Raw genomic sequence first — 20,365 nt, 5'->3', positions numbered from 1 at the left:
GCCTGTTATCATGGCCAACGGAGCACCACGCGAGGCCCCTGCATGCCTTTGGCATCTCCGTGCTGCTTCCTCCCATCCTCATAATGGGATTCCAAAACTTATTGCAGCATTCAAAACATTCTTGAAGGCTTGTCTCATCCCGGACATTCTTTTTTTTGAACTATTACCATCTAGCAGACGGTACAGGATAGAATGTGAAGGATGTGTGTATATGATGTACGTTTTTATTTGTGCTTTTTACTTCTATGTAGTGTGCACTGTGGACAGCACGTAATTTCGTTGTGAGATATACAATCACAATAATGATATTCTATTCTATTCTATTCTATTCTATTCTATTCTATTCTATTCTATTCTATTCTATTCTACAATCTGTCTATTCTATTCTATTCTATTCTATTCTATTCTATTCTATTCTATTCTATTCTATTCTATTCTATTCTATTCCTATTCTATTTTATTCTAATTCTAATTCTATTTTATTCTATTCTATTCTACAATCTGTTTATTCTATTCTATTCTATTCTATTCTATTCTTATTCTTATTCTATTCTACTCTATTCTACAATCTGTCTATTCTATTCTATTGTTATTCTATTCTACTCTATTCTACAATCTGTCTATTCTATTCTATTCTATTCTATTCTATTCTATTCTATTCTATTCTATTCTATTGTACTCTACTCTACTCTACTCTACTCTACTCTACTCTACTCTACTCTACTCTACTCTACTCTAATTTCTATTCAAGAAGGCATCTAGTAAAGTTACGGCAACCCCGTCAAAGGTCTCTCCTCTCCATTACAACACCTCTTCCTCCAAAGTGTTGCATTTCTAATTTCTCCTCCCTATTGTGCCCAAGGAGACCTCGCCACCCATCTTTCCTAACAAGCCACTTATGCTGGCTGGGATGAAGCCAGAGGGGGCACCTGAGGTTTTTCCGGAGAGACGTGGGGTCGTTGGCCAGGAGCGTGTTGACGAGGCCGAAGAGCTGCATCACTCGCTCATCCTGGCGAAGGTCCTCGTGCCCTTTCAGAAGAAACACAAACTCGTGCCCGTTGCTTCCTGTGGAAGGGGAAAAAAAAAGATCTCTTCAGGTGTGGGAAACCTGCGTGAAGAAGCCAAGAGAGGACTTGCATCCGAGGCAAATTAGAAGATGTAGTATCTACGTTGTTTCGATTTAAGTTCCTACAGTCGGATAAGAAGCACAGGCGCTGCCCTTGTTAAGCTGGGAATGAACAGGGCAAAATATAGCAGAGCGAAACAAAATCCTGTAGGCCAAACTTTCGCTGATCTTTCCCAAGCTTCTTCACCCGTCACTAGACCCATCAATTTCACCCTTCTAATTTCTTAGCCTGGGTGCGTTTTATTCCTGGACTCCTTAAAGCAGTGATGGCGAAACTTTTACAGATCGAGTGCCTAAACGGCGACCCAAAACCCGCTTCTGTATTGCCGGGTGGGCGTGGCCCGTTGGGTGGGCGTGGCTGCGGTGGGAACGGCAGACTGGGTGGGACTAAAAAGTTCAATCAATCAATTCCAACTTGGCGAGATTCTTTTTTTTTCTCCTGCGAGAAGTTGAAATGGATTGTTTGATTGAACCTTTTTTTTTCGTTTTGCGCACGGTGGCGGAGGCCTGAAGCGAAAAGGTTTTATGAAACCCAGCTGAAGGCCCAGGACTGGAGCGTGCCCACAGAGAGGGCTCTGCGTGCCGTAGGTTCGCCGCCGCGGCCTTAAATGATCTGGACGGTTACAAGAAATTGATTTTTGCTCTGCATCCCCAGAGGTACAGGAATGGGGACAGGGCTGACAAAAGGCAATCAGGGCACCGGCTCGCTCTCCCGACGCGATGCCTTTTTTAATTGGACGCCGTTCCGCAAGAGAGAACCGGCAATTGACACATCTGGAATCCCTCAGCAAACCGAGGGAAAAGCCGAGCCAAGTCGGAGGCCTCAGAGAAAGCCGCGGTTCCTTCCTTCCTTCCCTCACGAGCCAGTTTTCTCACCCATTAAGGTCAACTTCCTCGGCCTCTGCTTGGAGGTGATGACTTGCAGGGAAGGCGCGATGGACTGAATCCGGATGATCTGCTGATTCGGGTCGTAGGTTCCCGGGACGGCCAGCTCCAAATCACGGCACATCAGGAGTTTGGGAGAAACGTACTGGAGTTCCAAGGAAGTCAGCTGTTGGCAAGAGGGGGGGGGGGAAGCAAGCAAACGAAGCAGCTTAGGGCGGATTCCAAAGGGCAATTGGGGGGAAAAAATAATCCCCACGGGGATCAAGGATCCTCTCCCAGACCTGAGGCAGCTGCTTGGAGATCCGCCGGAAGACGTGGTAGTACAGATCCCAAGCCTGGGTGAGATCCTTGACGTTTCCCGACTTCATATATTTACGGCACCACTCCTGGGCCTCCATCAGGTCTCTGCCGTAAGCCTGCAAGGAAAAGAGTTGCTCCCGGATCTGCAAACTCCTTCCCCACCACCCCCACTTGAAAAAGGATTTCAAAATAGCCACGATCGGAGCTTTTCTCTTTCCCGATCCTCAACCTAAAGCTAGCAAGTTGATCGCTGGTGGCTTTGGGCTGATCACCGGGTGACCCCCCTGACGTGGCATCTCCTAATTCATTATGCCGGACGGGAGGGACGTTTCCGAGAGGCCGTGGTGGCGGGTGGTTAGAAATGTAGCCTTTGCAGGCAATTCGATCTTGACCGGCTCGAAGTTGAGTCGGCCTCTCCCATCCTTTCCTTCTGAGGTGGGTAAAATGAGGACCCAGATTGTTGGGGAGGGGGCAACAGGCTGACATTGCAAACCACTCAGAGAGGGCTGTAAAGCACTGTGAAGTGGTCTATAAGTCTGAGTGCTATTGCTATTGCCCTTCCTTCCTTCCTTCCTTCCTTCCTTCCTTCCTTCCATCCATCCATCCATCCATCCATCCATCCATGGTATGAAATGGTTAAAATGTAGCATTGAAGGCTGACTCTGCCCGCTGCCAGCAGTTCGATCCTGACTGGCTCAAGGTTAACTCAGTCTTCCATCTTTCCGAGGTGGGTAAAATGAGGACCCAGATTGTTGGGGGGGTGGGGGCAACAGGCTGACATTGGGGCAACAGGCTGACAGTGTGAAGTGGTCTATAAGTCTGAGTGCTATTGCCCTTCCTTCCTTCCATCCATCCATGGTATGCAATGGTTAAAATGCAGCATTGCAGGCTGACTCTGCCCACAGCCAGCAGTTCAATCCTGACCGGCTCAAAGCGGACTCGGCCTTCCATCCTTCCGAGGTGGGTCAAATGAGGACACTCCGATTTGTTAGGGGCCATGTGCTGACTCTGTAAACCGCTCAAAGGGGGCTGTAAAGCCCCGCGAAGCGGTATCTAAGTCTACGCGCTGTCCCCCTCGCAACTCTTGGGGATTTCTTTTTCCGTGGGCGCAGCCCGGGGTGTGTGTGGTGATTTTTGTTTTCTCCTGGACAGGCCGGCCCCTCTTTCGCTGGTACCTGGTTGAAGGAGGTTTCCTTGAGGGTCTGAGGACCCCGCTCCATCATGGCGTGCAGCGGCTCCAGCACCTCAAACATCCCCTTCACGTTCCTCTCCCCGAAGTAGAGGCGAGAGGCTTCCTCCAGCCCTTCGTGCCACATCTCGTGCCAGAGGATGGCCACGCGGATCAGTTCTTCGCTCACCTGGTGGCAGAGGGGAGGAAGGGCCCCCGGGAGAGGTTAATGGGCAAAGGGGAGGGTGTGTGTGTGTGTGTGTGTGTGTTGGCATTCAACAGCACAGGAGGCCGAGTCGCTTCACTGAAGCTTCCCTTTGTTCTCCACCCCAACCTGCTGGGTTGGAGGAGGCCAGGGCGGAAGAACAAGCGACCCTCTCAGCAGTGGGAGGTCGGTCGGGGTCTCAGATCTACCCCGATGGAGGAAATGTGTGTCCTCTGGGCTGGCGCTGCCCCACCTAAAATCAGCAGAGGGGTAGCAGGAGACGCCGAGAGACTGAAGCGAGGGAATGACCCTTAACATCCTCTGAGCGGACGGGGCCCCAAGCCTGCCGCCTCGGGTCTAGGAACAGCTTTATGGAAACTCATCGAGGAGAGAAGCCACCTAGAACTAAGGAGGAATCTCCTGACAGTGAGAACAATTAACCAGTGGAACAACCTGCCTCCAGAAGTGGTCTGAAGTTTGTCTGAAATGATGACAACCATTTGTCTGAAATGGTATAGGGTTTCCTGCCTGAGCAGGGGGTTGGCCGAGAAGACCTCCAAGGTCCCTTCCAACTGTTATCCTATCCTATCCTATCCTATCCTAATTCTATTCTATATCCTATCCTATCCTATCCTATCCTATCCTATCCTATCCTTATTCTATTCTATTCTATTCTATTCTATTCTATTCTATTCTATTCTATTCTATTCTATTCTATTCTATTCTATTCTTCCATCTCTCTCCTATTCTATTCTATTCTATTCTATTCTATTCTATTCTATTCTATTCTATTCTATTCTATTCTACTCTACTCTACTCTAATTCTAATTCTAATTCTAATTCTAATTCTAATTCTAATTCTCCAAAGCATCTGAGGGCAGGAAAGGAAGCAATGGATGGAAACTAATGAAGTCCTTCTCTTCATTAGACTAGACATCCCCAATTCTAGACACCGTTCCTTGCGTGTTTTAGCCTCCAGTCCCCTGATCATCTTTGTTGCTCTTCTCCGCACTCTTTCTAGAGTCTCAACACCTTTTTTACATCGTGGGGACCAAAACCGGACGCAGCGTTCCGAGTGTGGCCTTACCAGGGCCTTGTAAAGTGGTAATTAACACTTCACATTCAGTGCCCAAAGGTGAAATTACTGTGCTCAAGGGGAAGCTCTTAGCGGATAACATTCACGCTACGTGAATACGGAGAGAAGCAGAGCCCGGCCCGTCGGCTGGTTAAGTCGGCTACTATCACAAACAGGGACTTGTTTTCGCGTCGGCATCACAGTTTGATCTAGACACAGAAGAATAACAAGTGGAAGAAGCCCCAGGCAAAATTTCAGACGAACTTCTTGTATCCAACAGCTAAAGCGGTGTGTGTGTGTCTCTGTGTGTGTGTGTGTGTGTGTGTGTGTGTCTTCAAACCTGGCCCTTTTGTGACTTGTGGACTTCCAACTCCCAGAATTCCACAAGCCAGAAAAGGGCCAAGTTCGAAGACTCCTGAGCTAAAGCCTCCTTCTTTCCAGGGCATCTGACGGGCGGGTTTGTTTTGCAGACTGGAATAAAGTCTCTCTTTTTTTTCCTGGCTAACGCAGCCCCAGGCCATGTTCAGTCAACAGCAAGCTTGCTGCCTAGATTAACTGGGTTAGTCAGGGATGTAACCCAGACTGACTGCTAGAGGGAGCCACAAAAAAGCTTCTGAACACAATTCCAGCATCTGTAACGCAAGGGATCCCCGCGTGGCCTTTTGGCAAGCTCCCTTCCCCATTTCCTGTTTTAGCAACAGCAGCAGAGAGGGTGTGCGTGGAGCGAAGGGAGCTTCAACAGACTTTCCCCCAAAATTTGCGGAAAAGAGCTCCAGTTCTCTACCCAAGCTTGCTTTAAGCGGCGTTCAGGGGGAAGTCCACGTAAGCAGTTACTGTTCTGAGGAAGGACAACAGCTTGGAAGACATGACCCAAATAAGGCTGACCAGAGTTAATAAGCCAGAACAGAACCGTATGTGCCACGAACGCGAGAGAGCGGTGGGGAAACGTAAAAGATTTTTTTTAAAAAAATATATATATATAAAACTTTTTTTTAAAAAAAAAATCCGCTCTTCGAGAGCCCCGATCGGATTCTTTCAAACGGTGCATGCGATAAACAAGCGCGCGCAGAAACAAACAAACAAGGCTCGGTGTTTGTAAAAAAACAAAAAACCTGAATAAAATAATAAAAGGGGAAGAGAGAATTCCTGAACTGGGAAGCCGAAGTGAATCTACGAAAAGCAAGGGGGGGGGGGGGAGAAGGGCTGCGAAAGAACGAGCGGGCTCATTTTGCTGCGCTTTCGCCCCGGGGCGAAAGGATGGCAGGGAGCTGCGGAGAGGAGCGCGCGCGCAACCTGCCTACGTCACCCACCATCATGGCTTGCTGGACGAGGGTGTTGCTGTGCTCGCACATGTTTTTCAAGATCTTGTTAGCGGCGTTGTGCCGGGCTGTCGTCGTGGACTTGGAGGCGACCGTCAGAGGGTAGATCAGAGCCTAGAGGAGGAGCCAGAAAAGAGCGATCTTATCCAAACCTGGTTGGTTTGGAGTCTGGAAGGGCTGTGTGTCTGAATGTAGGGTTATCTCACCTGCGGATGGTACCTCCCGATGTCGGTGAGCAGCTGGTAAATGAGCCGTCCCACTAAAGGCCGAGGGGTGTCGATTCTTGCAATCAGCTGTGGGATGACCTGATTTTTCAGCGGGTGGGTGGGTGGAGCAAGAGAAGGAGAGGTAAGAGAGATTAACCAGGCAGCTGTCACTCAACACATCCCACTGTCCCTCTGCAGGTGGGCAGAGCTTCCTATTTCAAAACCCAGAGCTCCGTGTCAGAAGCCAGGTTGTTAGCTGGAGAACGGGCCCGGCCAAAGGAATGAGCACACTACACGAGGAGGAGGAGGAAGATATGTTTTGCTGATATTGCATCACATTAATGCATCCAGAGAAGGACCAGGGGGGACAGGATAGCAGCCTTCCAGTATCTCAGGGGCTGCCCCAAAGAAGAGGGAGTCAAGCTATTCTCCAAAGTGCCTGAAGGCAGGACAAAGAAGCAACGGATGGAAACTAACCAAGGAGAGAAGCAACCAGGAACTAAGGAGAAATTTCCTGGCAGTGAGAACAATTAACCAGTGGAACAACCTGCCTCCAGAAGCCGTGAATGCTCCAACACTGGAAGTTTTTAAGAAGAGGCTGGACAGCCATTTGTCTGAAATGGTATAGGGTCTCCTGCCTGAGCTGGGGGTTGGACTAGATGACCTCCCAAGGTCCCTTCCAACTTTACTATTACGATCTTTTATTCATTAAACCTGAACCTTGGTCAACTGAACGTTCAAACTGACTGGTGCCGATGGCCGACACAGGTCGCCTGCCAGCATCCTAGGTATCAACCAGGTATTAATGTTGTTGTTGCTGCCGCTGTTGTTGTTACATGTCCGCAGGTGCCCATATAGAAGTGGGCAGGCCGGCTGGGGAATTCTGGGAGTTGACAGTCCGCCCACCTGCAAGTTGCCCAGGTTGGGAAACGCTCCCGTCAGCGTCAGAAAAAAGGCAGTTCGTGCTTCAGAGCGGCCCCTTACCTGCAGCCAGGTGTCGATCTGGATGGCCTTGACCCCTTCCACCAAGGCTTCGTTGACTTCCGGCCAGTGGCCATAGTCAAACCACAGTGTGAGAACCCTGGAGGGAGGCAAGCCGATCCCATTAGCTCTCTTTTCTTGCCTAGCAAAGCGACGCCACCCGCCACCCCGCCCCGCCCCACCCAAATCTGATGATTCAAATCAAATCAATTCAATTCAAATCAAAAGGTACCGGAGAGTATCCTGCAGATTGTTTCCCCGGGACAGAGAGATGGATCGGAAGAAGCCCTGGACTGCCGGCACAGTGTACATCAGCAGCGTTTTGGACAAATCCTGTTCGGGGGGGGGGGGGGAAAGGGAAGGAAGGATGAGTCTCTCTCTCTTCTCCAAAAATAAGGGGGAGTCGAGGATTTCTTGCGAGGGAGGGAGGGGGGGGAATCTGCCAACGTGGGGGCCCCTGGGAGCAGCCTGACCTCCATGACCTTCTTCTGCACGGGAGAAGGGGCCGGGCTGTTCTCCGCGCTCTCGGCCTCGCTTTCGCTGTTGCTGCCTTCCGTGTTGGCGCTGGCGACGCTGGTCCCGCTGGCGTGGCGTAGCTTCTTCTTCTCGTCCCGGGCCTGGTTCTGGAGCTTGTAGTGCAGCACCGCCTCGAAGTTCATCACGGCCCAGGCGTGCCAGGCCTGGAAGAGAAGAGAAGAGCCCCCCCCTCAATGGCACTGGTCCGGCTCTCCCCGTTGGGGCAGTTCAGCCTTCCGGACGTTTTCGGTTTCAAGGCCTCCGTTTCCCCGGAAGCCAAACTTCACGGACCTCTCCTCCTTTCCCCAATTTCCCAGGGAACAACCCGGCAACGTTTCGGTGTCTCTTCGTCCGATAGCTGTGAATCTCTCTCCTCTTGCTCTGTTTACTTCTTTCCAGGACGAAGACGCAAGCTGCTTTTTCCTAGCCAATGCCCCCCACCTCCTTTCCCCCCCTCCTACCGCCACTATGCTTTTCTCTCAAACCTACAGTTGTTCCCCTTTAAAACTTACAACCGCGCAGGCCACACGCGCTTGCCTAAAATGTCGTGGAATGCCGAGTCTGGGTGCAATCCGGGACCAGGGTTTTTTTTTTTCCTTCTGAGCTTCCGGGGATCTTAGCTCGGAAGACTAAATTTCTGGTCCTGGTCGACCGACCCAGATTGGAACCCCCGCAACGTTATCCCGGGACGCGTGAATTCGCCTTCCTTCGTGGGCTAGAGAAAAATTCCCCCCGAAGGTGGGAGTTGGGAAAGTTCGGGAACCGGCAACCTTATCCTGGCACGGGCCTTCCCCTCTTGGCCAACTGGTTAAGTCATCCAAAGCCGATTCTAGCTGCTAATGCAAACCGGGGGGGGGGGGGGGGAGGAGGAGGAAACCTGGTTTCCCCCAACATTTCGGCACCTCATCTCACTCCAAAGGCTGGCCGGCCCTCGGCTTGCTTCCGCCCCGCCATTGCTTTCCCTCCGGAGTTTCAGATCAGGCTGAGTTCCTCCTGGGCGAGAAAACCTGGCTCCCGGTTTGAACCGCGTGCTGACGGGGCCCCCGAAGCAGCTGCCGGCCCACCCGCCCACCTCTCCCTGGACTCACTTTGTACCAGTTGCGGTCGTGCTCCGTGGAGGCGCTGTAGTACTGCAGGACTTTGGGAATGGTGCTCTCGTTGATGCCTTGCAGGTTCAGCTGCCACTCGCCCAGCTTCAGGAAACACCTGAGAACGGGGCAAAGAAATCTGGCTCGTCAACGGAATTGTCCCCTTTCCGACGTGCGGGCTTTTCAAGTGACTCTGCGGCACTGTTTACCTTAAAAGTCCATCATTCAGCCTAATACAGCGGCAGACGCTTGCTCGGAGGAAGCTGGAATCTTGAAACCTCCGCCCCCCTCGCACAATATATTACAACGCAATTCTCCACCTTTCTAATTTTGTCGTTAAATCGTATTCTCCAATTCATCTAAAGAATCCGTTGCCCTTCCCGTTAGAAAACCCGCCAAGCTCTCCATCTTCTTTAATTCCAGATGGCCTTGAAAGGTGCAATCCTCTTCGTTCCCCCCTCCCAACCTTAAAACTCAATCTCTTAAAGCCATGCACACGTTTAACAGGTGAAATGGCTGCTTCTTCATCTCTTGTCAAGCAAGAACATTCCACGTTAGCAGCGTTGACAATAATGATGATGATGATGTTGGAGGAGGAGGAGGAGGAAGAGGAGGAGGGGGGGGAGGAGAATATCCGCAAAGTCAAATCCAACTCTTGGCCCTTCTACGGGCCAAGTCTCTCCACTTCTTCTAATGGTGCACTATTTAATTTTTTTTCTATGCTGGGCCTGGGGGGGGGGTCAGCTTCGTGTCTAGGCGCCGTGTTCTTTGGACGGCCTGGCTTCCCTTTTACCGTAATCTCTTTCTGCACAGTGAAAGGAAAGGAAAGGAAACGAAACGACAGGGCCAAATAGGCGAGATGCAGTTTCGTCATTTTGGCCTTCCGCTTTTGACACGTCTTGGCGTTAGGCGCTCCAGGTACTTGTTTGTTAGTCACCTTTGTTGTTCAAGGGACCGACAGGACATCTTGGTTAATAGTTTTTTTTTCCCCATGGCCGGGACCTAACTGGGCCCAATCCTGGCTCTGGATTCGGGATGATCAGCCAGAAAGAGGCCACTGCCCACCTCTGGAGGGTATAAACTGCGTCAAGGCCCCAGGAAGACAACTCACAAAGGGGGTCTTCAGTACGTTTTGCGTTTCCAGAGAAAGGCCCCCCCCCGGTGCAAACTCAAAGAACTTGTCTAAAGCAGGCCTCTTCCAACGTGGGCCCTTTCGTGACTTGTGGACTTCAACTCCCAGGATTCCTCGTGCCTCGGCTGAGGAATGCTGGGAGTTGAAGTCCACAAGTCATCAAAGGGCCAGGTTGGAAGACCCCCCTGACCTAAAGAGACATTTGCTTCCTTCTTGCAACCATCTCATTCTGCTTTATTGGAACCAGATATCGGTGCCTGTGTACAAAGGGTACGAGTAGATGAATTTTTAGTCAGGTAAAAGTCAGAAATAAGGACTTTCCCCTTGGGGCAGGCCTCCCCAGCCCCTGGTCCAGGAACCAGCACTGGTTCCCAGCATGTCAGAAACTGGTCCGTGCAAACAAGGAAAGCCCCATCCACGGGATGCAGGCAGCATGCGAAACCACACCCCCGCCGCCTTAGGGTGCCGTTTCTGGGTTCAGCGAGGCAGTCACTCACCGGGCCATGAGCTTGTGAAGTTCCTGTCGGTGCTGCTGGTCCTCGGTGGCAATGGCATGCTGGGCTTGCTGCTGCATCATCTGGACGAAATGCTGCATGTGCTGGAAGGCTTCGATCTGCAAAGACAGGAGCCGACCCCGGGGGGGGGGGGTTGCGCTGCTGCGTCACCCGCTGGGTCGCTGAGGACTAGGAGATTGCCTGGCACCTTCTCAGGCTTCCTCTCCTCTGCTCTTCAAAAGCCACTGGCCCCAACGTGGCGCTCTCGAGTCTACCCTACAGGCCGCCCTTGACGTGCAGAAGTTCGCTCGGGGGACCGCTCGAAGTGGGGGGGGGAAAAAGCGGGAGGAACAGGGCGGGAGTGTGAAACGGATTTCCAGAAAACGTGGCAGACTCCAGGAGCCACTTGGGCCTCAGTGGGAGACGCAGACAACACGTACACATCCCCAACAGCCTTGGCGCCCGTCTTCAGCGGTGACTGGGACCCAGGGCAGAAAAACATCCTGCAGCCAAGGAGGCTCCAGGCCCGTTTGCACCGCTCAGGTGAGCCCGAGGACACACGAGGCAAACCTCCAAGTGGCCTCGACGGCTCTCTAAAAGGATGCAAACGACCAGGAATATAAACCTTCCCATTCTCCCCACCACCCAGTCACAGCTGAAGAAGCTTCTCAGATGAGAAGAGAAACGTTTTTAAAGAAAAAAAACAACAACGAGAGAGAGTCCTGCGAGAAAAGGAGGCTGCGGATGACCCCTGACCTTCGGTCCTTCCGCCGTGACCTGAAGACTTGGTTGTTCCAACAAGCGGGTCTGGACTGACTACGGTTTTTAATTGGGTTTTTATTGGGTTTTTTTTTAAAAAATTGTCACGTAATTATTGTATTTATTAATTCTTTTTAAAAAACTTTTCATCCTGTGTTTTTTTAATTTTTATTGTTGTGAGCCGCCCTGAGTCCTCAGGGAGAAGGGCGGCATGTAAGTTTAAATTTCATTTCATTTCATTAAATTTATATGCCGCCCTTCTCCCTGAGGACTCAGGGCGGCTCACAACAATAAAATTTTTTTTAAAAAAAGGTAAGAGTAAAAAAATTAAAAGAGAATTAAACAATAAATACAAAATTACAAAAAACAATTTAACCCAGTAAAAAGCCTAATTAAAAAACGTAGTCAGTCCAGGCCCGCTTGTTGGAACAACCACGTCTTCAGGTCACGGCGGAAGGACCGAAGGTCAGGGGCCGTCCGCAGCTCCGGAGGCAACTCGTTCCAGAGGGTCGGCGCGCCCGCAGAGAAGCCTCTCCCCCTGGGGGTCGCCGGCCGGCATTGCCTGGCCGACGGCACCCTGAGGAGGCCGACTCTGTGGGAGCGAACCGGGCGATGGGAGGTTTTTTTAATCCCATTTATATCCAGCCCTTCTCCGAAGACTCAGGGCGGCTTACAATTTAAGCACAAATCGAATGTGCTTAGCAATAGCCTTCATTCTATGTATATGCCTGCTTATTAGGGCTTTCGGCCCCCGCCAAGCGGCATTATTACAAAGTCAGCTTATTGCCCCCAACAATCAGCCTTCCATCCTTCCGAGGTAGGTAAAATGAGGACCCAGATTGTTGGGGGCAATAAGCTGACTTTGTAAAAAAATGCCGCTTGGGGTTTGTGTGAAAGCCCTAATAAGCAGGCATATACATAGAATGAAGGCTACTGCTAAGCTTGTAAGCCGCCCTGAGTCTTCGGAGAAGGGCGGGATATAAATGGAATTAAAATAAAATAAATAAATAAATAAATCTGGGTTGACAATGGCAGCAGGTGGTCTCGCAAGTACCCCGGGCCTAAGCCATGTAGGGCTTTAAAGGTGATTACCAGCACCTTGAATCGCACTCGTGAGGGTAACCGGAAGCCAATGCAGCTCGCGCAGGAGGGGTGTAACGTGGGAGTACCGAGATACTCCCACAAGCACCCGCGCGGCCGCATTTTGCACCAGTTGAAGCCTCTGGGTGCTCTTCAAAGGCAGCCCCATGCAAATAAATAAATAAATAAATAAATAAATAAATAAATAAATAAATAAATAAATAAATAAATAAATAAATAAATAAATAAATAAATAGATAGATAAATAAACAAATAAATAAATAGATAAATAGATAAATAGATAAATAGATAAATAAATAAATCTTTGAAAGCCTCGTCGCGCCTTACCTTCCGGGCGCTTTTCCACATGTGCTTCATGTAGGCGTAGGTCACTTGCGGGTGAAGAGTGGGCAAAGGGTGGTCCAGCTGTCGGGAGGGGTCGACTCCCAGCAGCAACACCAGAGTTTTTTGGGCCAAAGCCTTCAGGGAGGGGTGGGGGGGGAAAAGAAGAAGAGTAGGGGACAAGTGAACGCAAGGCTCAGATCCGAGGCTTTTTTCCCCCCTCTGGGGGAAAATTCTGGGAACGCTGGAAGTCCCACCCATCCGAAAAGCGACGGCATAAGCCAAGCAGCTAATCCGGCTGAACGGAGAGGGGAGTGAACTCACGAGTCTGCCGCTCTTGCCGCACAAGCTGGCGTACTTCAGCCACATTCTCATGTCTTCGTGGGGGTTGACCACCAGCGAGCGGACCATGAGGATCCGCTGCCAGTCCTCTACGATCCGCTGGCAACCCTGGGAAGGAAGGGCCTTTCCTCAATAGCCGTCTGGCTTTCGGCACGGGGCCCGGTTTCCCGGGACTGAAAGAGGCCTGGGGAATGGCGCCAGAGGTTGGGAGAGCCCCCACCCCTTCACCCCCCCCACACGCACACCCCAGAGCTCCAATTAGTCAATAAGAGAGTTGGCACCGCCGTGGGCCTGGGAGGGCTCTCGCTTTTCTCGGCAAAATCTGCGCGTTTTCGTATCCGAAAGAAAAGCGGGGGGTTTTCCTTTGGGCACAATACTAAATGCTTTCGCGGCCAGAGATGGAGAGATTCAACTGCCCCGGATATTTTCACTCAATTAGCCACCTAGGAGAGACCCAGAAGCGGTCTAGGGTTTTCTGTACCTTCCTTCTTCAAATAGTTTTATTATTATTTTTTCCCCCTAAAAGCCGGGAGACCAACTGTTGGGATGGGCCGTCCAGGATCAGCAGGGATGGTGGCCGCATGGGGCGACTTGTGACACTGCTTGGAGCTTTCCTGGAGACCGGCGGCTTTCCGCTAAGTGATCCAGAAGAATGAGGTGACTCAGAGGCCGAACTCTGCCTCCTTTCGTTGCCCTGTTTCCCCTCTTTTTCCCCCCTCTCAGGGCGATGATAAACAGCTCCCTCTGCAGACTTTCCCCCTTGGCTTTTCCTCACCGGTGGAATGTTCTCTTTCAGCTCCTCCAGACAGGAATGCAGCCCTGGAGGCAAAATGCTTCCCAGATGGCCCAGGAAAGAAGAATGCTGGCAAGGCAGGGGCTGGGCTGGGGGGAACCAGGCAGGGACACAAGAGGGAGGGAGGGAGGAAAGGAAGGGAGGGAGGGAGGGAGGGAGGGAAGGAAGGGAGGGAGGGAGGGAGGGAGGAAAGGAAGGAAGGAAGGAAGGAAAGGAGGGAGGGAGGGAGGGAAGGGAGGGAGGGAGGGAGGGAAGGAAGGAAGGAAAGGGAGGGAGGGAGGGAGAAAAGGAAGGAAGGGAGGGAGGGAGTGTGGGAGGGAGGGAAGGGAGGGAGGGAGGGAGGGAGGGAGGGAGGGAGGGAGGAAGGAAGGAAGGAAGGAAGGAAGGAAGGAAGGAAGGAAGGAAGGAAGGAAGACCAAGCTGGGATCCTGCACTCTGCTGGTGGGGCTGGATGGGGAGGAAACCAAACTTCACATAAAGACCTGGAAGTCCTGGATGCCGGTGACAAAACTGGGCAGGCACTTCAGAATGGTGCCTATGGCAAAGTGTCCTGCAGAATCCTAGTTTGCTCGTTTTCCAATCCAAACCTTAGCCGTTAAGAACCCTTCAAAATAAAAGAAGTCTCTAATCGTTGAAACTGTGTGTTCCAGAAACCGTTCCGGGGGAATTCTGAGCCTCGAATTAGTCCTCGTCTAAGGAGCCTGAGCGGGCTCTTCTCCCGTTACGGGGAGTCCCAGAACCGATTCCGACTATCAGACCATCTTCTTCAGAGCTGTGGCGTCCAGGCTGAGCCTTACCTGCAGCCTCTCCCACCAGATCTGGCGGAGGATCTCTCGCCGTTCCGGCACCAGCTTGTACTGGATGACTTCTTCCAGCTCGGAAAGCATTTGGCAGGACACCATCGCCTGCAGGAAAAAAAAAGGGGGGGTCGGCCCCATCATCGCCGCCCCGGGATGGATCCCCCAAGGAAGGACGGGGGAGGGGGGGGAGCTGGAGGAGGAGAGGAGCTACTCACGCCGTACGCTCGGCTGTAGCTCTCTCCCGCCATGGCCGTCAGTTCGGCATCCAGAAGGTCGCGGGCTTTGTCGATGCACTGGGGGGGGGGAGAGAAAAGATTAGGCAGATACATCGTCGGTGAGGAGGGGGTTCGAAAGGAGGAAGGTCCCCGAATCCCCCCCAAAAAAGGGCTGGGAAGGTTTTAGGCAATACCTGCTGAGCCAAAGAGAAGAGGTCCTGATGCAGAGCCAGCACAGCCCGGTAGAAAGCGCCGTCGTGGGTGTCCCTCGGAATCATGCAAGTGTATTCCTCCATGCTGTCCCACTGCCCTGTGGAAAGGGGGGGGGGGAGAAACAACAGCCCAGCTTGAACCAACAGATCTGCTTTAGCCTAAGACCGTGGTGGCGAACCTATGGCCCGCGTGCCGCAGCTGGCACACAGAGCCCTGCCCGTGGGCACGTGCGCCGTCGCCCCAGTCCTAACGCTTCAGCTGGGTTTTATAAAACTTTTTTCGCTTTAGGCCAGGGGTAGGCCACCTCGACTCTTTTATGACTCACGGACTTCAACTCCCAGAATTCCTGAGTCAGCTGACTCAGGAATTCTGGGAGTTGAAGTCCGTGAGTCATAAAAGAGTCGAGGTGGCCTATCCCTGCTTTAGGCTTTTGCCGCCGTGTGCAAAAAAAAAAAAGGTTCAATCAATCAATTTCAACTTCTTGTGGGGAAAAAAAAAGATCTCGCGAAGTTGGAATTGATTGATTGAACTTTTTAGTCCCGCCCGCTTGCCATTACCACCGCAGCCACGCCCACCAATGGGCCACGCCCACCCGGCACCCGACGATACGTAAGTGGGTTTTGGGTCGCAGTTTGGGCACTCGGTCTCTCAAAGGTTCGCCATCGCTGGCCTAAGAAAACAGGTTTTGCCTGTAGGCAAATCGGCCGGGTTAAAAATCTCCCAGTTGTGTATCCTGAGCTTGGTTAACCAAGATTTGCTTGGTTCGGACTTGGTTGCCTTTTCACATTCGCCTGCGACATTCAGGATGCTGCAGCCCGGCCCTGATTCTAGGAGGCTTGGCTAAAGGGGGCCAAATTGTGTGTGTGTTTTGTGTGTGTGTGTGTGTACAGGAAAAAAAACCCCTACCGTTTTATGCCAGCTGAAGAGGGAAACCTGGGATATTGTTCGATTTCATGGCTCGGGACAGGTGCTGACGTCTCTTGAGAGCCCCTTTCGCACAACCAAATGTGGGACTGCCTCCGCAAGGCCCCCAACCCCAGGGACTCCTCCCCCAAAGACCCCCCAAAGGGCGGGGTGGACGCTCACCTAGGCCCCAAGCGGCGGCCGCCGCCATCCTGGCCATCTTCGCTTGGGTTTCGTCGTTCACCAAGGTCCATTTCTCGCAGCACTGCTGATGCAGCTGCCCCCTAGACAGAAGAGCCGAGAGTTATAAACCCAGCTGGAAACCTCCGTCCACCCACACATTTGTTTCGTGATTACATTTATGGGTCGGCCCATCTCACACGTTCAAAAGCGGTGCTTGGTGAGTTGAAATCCGCACGCCTTGAAAGTTGGCGAGGGTGAGAAACGCTGGTGTGAAATGAAGAGAACTTCCAAGGCGGGGCAGAGAATAATAGCGTTGGAAGGGACCTTGGAGGTCTTCTAGCCCAACCCCACTGCTCAGGCAGGAAACCTTGTACCATTTCAGACCACTGGCTGTCCAGTCTCTTTCTTAAAAACCTTCAGGGTTGGAGCATTCACCGCTTCTGGAGGCAGGTCGTTCCGCTGGTTAATTGTGCTGACTGTCGGGAAGTTTCTCCTTAGTTCTAGGTTGCTCCTCTCCTTGATGAGTTTCCATCCGTTGCTTCTTCTCCTGCCTTCGGGCGCTTTGGAGAACAGCTTGACACCCCACCCCACCCTTCTTTGGGGCAACCCCTCAAATATTGGATCACTGCTATCACATCACCTCTAATCCTTCTTTTAATTAACTTAGACATAGCCAACTCCTGCAATCATCGTTTCCGACTCTAGGGGCCGGTGCTCATCTCCGTTTCAAAGCCGAAGAGCCAGCGCTTGTCCGAGGACGTCTCCGTGGTCATGTGGCCGGCATGACTAGACACCAAAGGCGCACGGAACGCTGTTCCCTTCCCACCGTAGCGGTCCCTATTTTTCTACTTGCATTTTTACGTGCTTTCGAACTGCTAGGTTGGCAAAAGCTGGGACGAGTAACAGGCGCTCACTCTGTTACGCGGCACTCGAGATTCGACCCGCGAGGGCAAGAGAAGAAGGGGACGACAGAGAAGGAGGTGGCTGGATGGAGTCACTGAAGCAGGAGGCGTGAGCCTAAAGGGACTCCAGAAGATGGCAGGGGACAGGAAGGCCTGGAGGAACACGACTTCGCAATTAACAACAACAACAATATTGTGGTGTGGTGACCAAAACTGGATGCAGCATTCCAAGCGCGGGAAGCTGCCGAGGGCGAAGGACGTGGCTCTTACCATTCCCCTAAGGCTTCCAGGCAACGCATGCGGCCTAGCATCAGCTCTGGATCATCCTTGCTGGTGTCCATCTTTTTGTCGTAGGCCACCAAGGCATCTTCCCATTCGTGTAGCTTCTCGTACCAGGTGGCCTGGATTTCCTAGAAGGAGGGGCCAGGAAATGGGGAGGGGGGGGGGCGAAAAGAAACATCAAACCCAAGAGATAGATATCCCCAACTGGCATACAGCATCCGTTGGCAGTTGGGCAGCTCAACTGTAATTAACCAGTTGAAAACTTTTTCTGAAGCTCAAAACGGTGTTGAAACGTCGCAGAGAGATGCCTCTGCCATTTCCTTTAGCTGCCCTGAACCTTCTCGACGAGTATTTCTCAAACCTTAGTAACTTTAAAGCAGGGTGGGTGGTGGTGTTGTCTTCAAACTTGGCCCTTTGATGACTTCTGGACTTCCAACTCCCAGAATTCCTCAGCCAGCCAGACACACACACACCCTGCTATAAACTGCGTGGGCTTCAACACGGACGGGGAATTCTGGGAGCTGAAGTCCAAGCAGCTTAAAAGTTGCTAAGGAAAAACTCGGTTCCCATCGGTCAAAATTTCCCTTTTAGAAACGGACGGCAGCTCAGCGCGAAGGCAGACTTTTCCCAAGGAAGTCCCACCTTCTCTCCTTTTGGAATTTTTTTTTTAAAAAAACCCCTTCCTATCTTATCTTTTTTTTTTTTTTAAAGAAGGCATCTAAATTTTGTAACAAAAGGGTAGCTAGATTGCCTCCCTCTGCTCGGAGCCCATTTAGCGCAATACGTTTGTTTATTAAAGTCGGGGAGGGGGATCTTCAAACTTGGCCCTTTTGTGACTTGTGGACTTCAACTCCCAGAATTCCGGGAGTTGAAGTCCACAAGTCATCAAAGGGCCAGGTTTGAAGACACACACACACACACACACACACGGTTTGAGTCTTTTGTGAACTGCAGCTCTCCTCGTCAGAAGCAACCAGGAAGCACTAAATGACGCATAAAATAAAATACCAGCATTGTCGGCGTGTTTAAGAGTTTTGTGGGTTTGCAAAAGGGCCGCCTCACTCCTGTTTTTGCTAGCTTTGAGGAGCTTCGTTTTATAATAATGGCAATAAGAATACAAAATTTTGGTGTTTCCCCCCCCCCTCCTTTCTTGACTTTTATGTCCCGACCCTCGTGCAGGTTCCGGCCTTTTCGATTCAGTCTCTGGCACTTCCTGCCGCCACAGTTGCCAAGCTGTGGATTCCTTCCCAGCCTGCGGGCAGGATCAGGCCGCACACATGCTGTCCCTCCACGTGAGACGGGAAGTTTCCAAAAGCACAAGCCGAGGGGCAAAAATGGAGGGAATCACAGCTTACCAGCTCCCCGAAATGCTTCATGGCGTATTCCAGTACCCCAGCCGCGGCCTCTGGCTGCTGCAGTTTATTGTTGATGCTGAAAAGGAAAGAAAGAAAGAAAGAAAGAAAGAAAGAAAGAAAGAAGAAAGAAAGAAAGAAAGAAAGAAAGAAAGAAAGAAAGAAAGAAAGAAAGAAAGAAAGAAAGAGAGAGAAAGAAGGAAGGAAGGAAGGAAGGAAGGAAGGAAGGAAGGAAGGAAAGAAGGAAGGAAGGAAGGAAGGAAGGAAGAAAGAAAGAAAGAAAGAAAGAAAGAAAGAAAGAAAGAAAGAAAGAAAGAAAGAAAGAAAGAAAGAGAAGGAAGGAAGAAAGAAAGAAAGAAAGAAAGAAAGAAAGAAAGAAAGAAAGAAAGAAAGAAAGAAAGAAAGAAAGAAAGATTGATTGGAGTGGTTTCCCTTATAAAACATAAGTTCTCAAGATTGGGAGACGGGGCTGCCTTGCTGGATTTTTGTAATGTTTGCTTTCATCCAACGGGAACTTGTTCCTCCACGTATTCTAAGGGTAGCTCCCGTTACTAGGAGCGCGTGGATCCACAATCTCAGATCGTGAGCCTGCGTAGAGAAGGCCCAGCATGGAAAATGACCTCAGTCATCCACTCCTCATTCGAAAGACCTTTTTTTCCCCCTCTTTAAGTTCCTAAGCTGTCTTTTAGTGGCTTGTCAACACCCCAGCGTTATTGATGAAAGAGCAAGTTGGGTTTGTTCTGCCTGAAATATGGCTACGGGCAATAAGCCCGCCGTGGCTCCTTGGGAGTGAATCAAGAATCAACCACCTGCTAAAAAAAAAAGCGATGAATGGCTGTCACGTTCTGTTGGACAGCCAGGAGCATCTCAGCTCTGCCGGTCGGGCAATTAATCACCTCCAACTTTATCTCCTTTTTCGACGCCTTCTGACAAATAGGCCATTATCCTTTTTTTTTTCTTCCCCCCCTCTCCCCCTTTTCACTACAATTGCCGCTGCTGCTGCCTGCCCGCCCTCGGCTGGCTTTTCATTTTGTAACTTGTCAAAGGGAAATGCTTTATGCTTCAAACCTGCCTGGGCTCAAGTGATTTTTTTTTTTTTACTCTTAAAAATTCCAGGGAAGGGAGCGGGGAGGGGGAAAAGAGAGAGAAAAGGGGGAAAAAATAAAAAATAAATCAAGATGTTGCCGTCTCTACGATCCTTTTTTTGCTGCTCTCTCGTTTAGTCCAAGTTGCGTGGAAATGACCGGTTCTCTTCCTAATGTTCTGCTTTGCAAAAGACTTGACAGATGTTGACCGCCAGCTCAGCTTTGTGATGTGTACCTTTCCAGCTGCATGTTCCTAGGCATTTTTCCCCATAAAAAGGACTTTTCCTTCCCATCCTGGTGTTTGTTATCTCCACAAAGGACCTCGGGATTGCTCAGTCGGACTGCCAGAGATCCAATCAGCGGAAGGTGTGGGTTATTTGCAAAAACCGTGACATTTACTGGTGACTTCTTTCATTCGCGGGACACCCAATCCTGTTATGGTCTTCCACGTGCCAGAGATTTAATCGTCCGGAAGGCCACAATCCAACAAGGGCGTCTTTCCTGGAAACAACTGCGGTTTCCCCCAAGTCCTGAGAAAATCACCCAACCAAGAAGGTGAGTTTCAAGTTCAGGGTCCCTTTGTCGGGAAAACAAAATAGCCCCAAGCACACCCCAGCTT

General features: G+C 51.0%; 1 protein-coding gene across 1 annotated transcript in view; it reads right to left on the bottom strand.

The window, feature by feature from the left end:
• The window catches only part of MTOR (mechanistic target of rapamycin kinase), a 56,827-nt gene that overhangs the window by 7,984 nt on the left and 28,478 nt on the right, over positions 1-20,365 (bottom strand). Inside the window, exons 27-45 of the mRNA XM_081341280.1 lie at positions 18,665-18,740; positions 17,298-17,437; positions 16,126-16,226; positions 15,021-15,136; positions 14,827-14,904; positions 14,609-14,716; positions 13,001-13,126; positions 12,683-12,814; positions 10,499-10,614; positions 8,870-8,987; positions 7,739-7,945; positions 7,498-7,598; positions 7,269-7,365; positions 6,285-6,383; positions 6,070-6,192; positions 3,487-3,669; positions 2,293-2,427; positions 2,003-2,177; positions 930-1,065 (exon numbers count right to left, since the gene is read on the bottom strand). Coding sequence (XP_081197406.1) covers positions 930-1,065; positions 2,003-2,177; positions 2,293-2,427; positions 3,487-3,669; positions 6,070-6,192; positions 6,285-6,383; positions 7,269-7,365; positions 7,498-7,598; positions 7,739-7,945; positions 8,870-8,987; positions 10,499-10,614; positions 12,683-12,814; positions 13,001-13,126; positions 14,609-14,716; positions 14,827-14,904; positions 15,021-15,136; positions 16,126-16,226; positions 17,298-17,437; positions 18,665-18,740 — 2,367 coding nt within the window. The remainder of the gene's footprint in view (positions 1-929; positions 1,066-2,002; positions 2,178-2,292; positions 2,428-3,486; positions 3,670-6,069; positions 6,193-6,284; positions 6,384-7,268; positions 7,366-7,497; positions 7,599-7,738; positions 7,946-8,869; positions 8,988-10,498; positions 10,615-12,682; positions 12,815-13,000; positions 13,127-14,608; positions 14,717-14,826; positions 14,905-15,020; positions 15,137-16,125; positions 16,227-17,297; positions 17,438-18,664; positions 18,741-20,365) is intronic.

The sequence above is a fragment of the Vipera berus genome (genome assembly GCF_964194415.1).
Source record: "Vipera berus genome assembly, chromosome: 17".
Classification (NCBI taxonomy): domain Eukaryota; kingdom Metazoa; phylum Chordata; class Lepidosauria; order Squamata; family Viperidae; genus Vipera; species Vipera berus.
The sequence above is the reverse complement of the archived record's forward strand: the minus strand, read 5'-3'. Positions and strand labels throughout refer to the sequence as shown.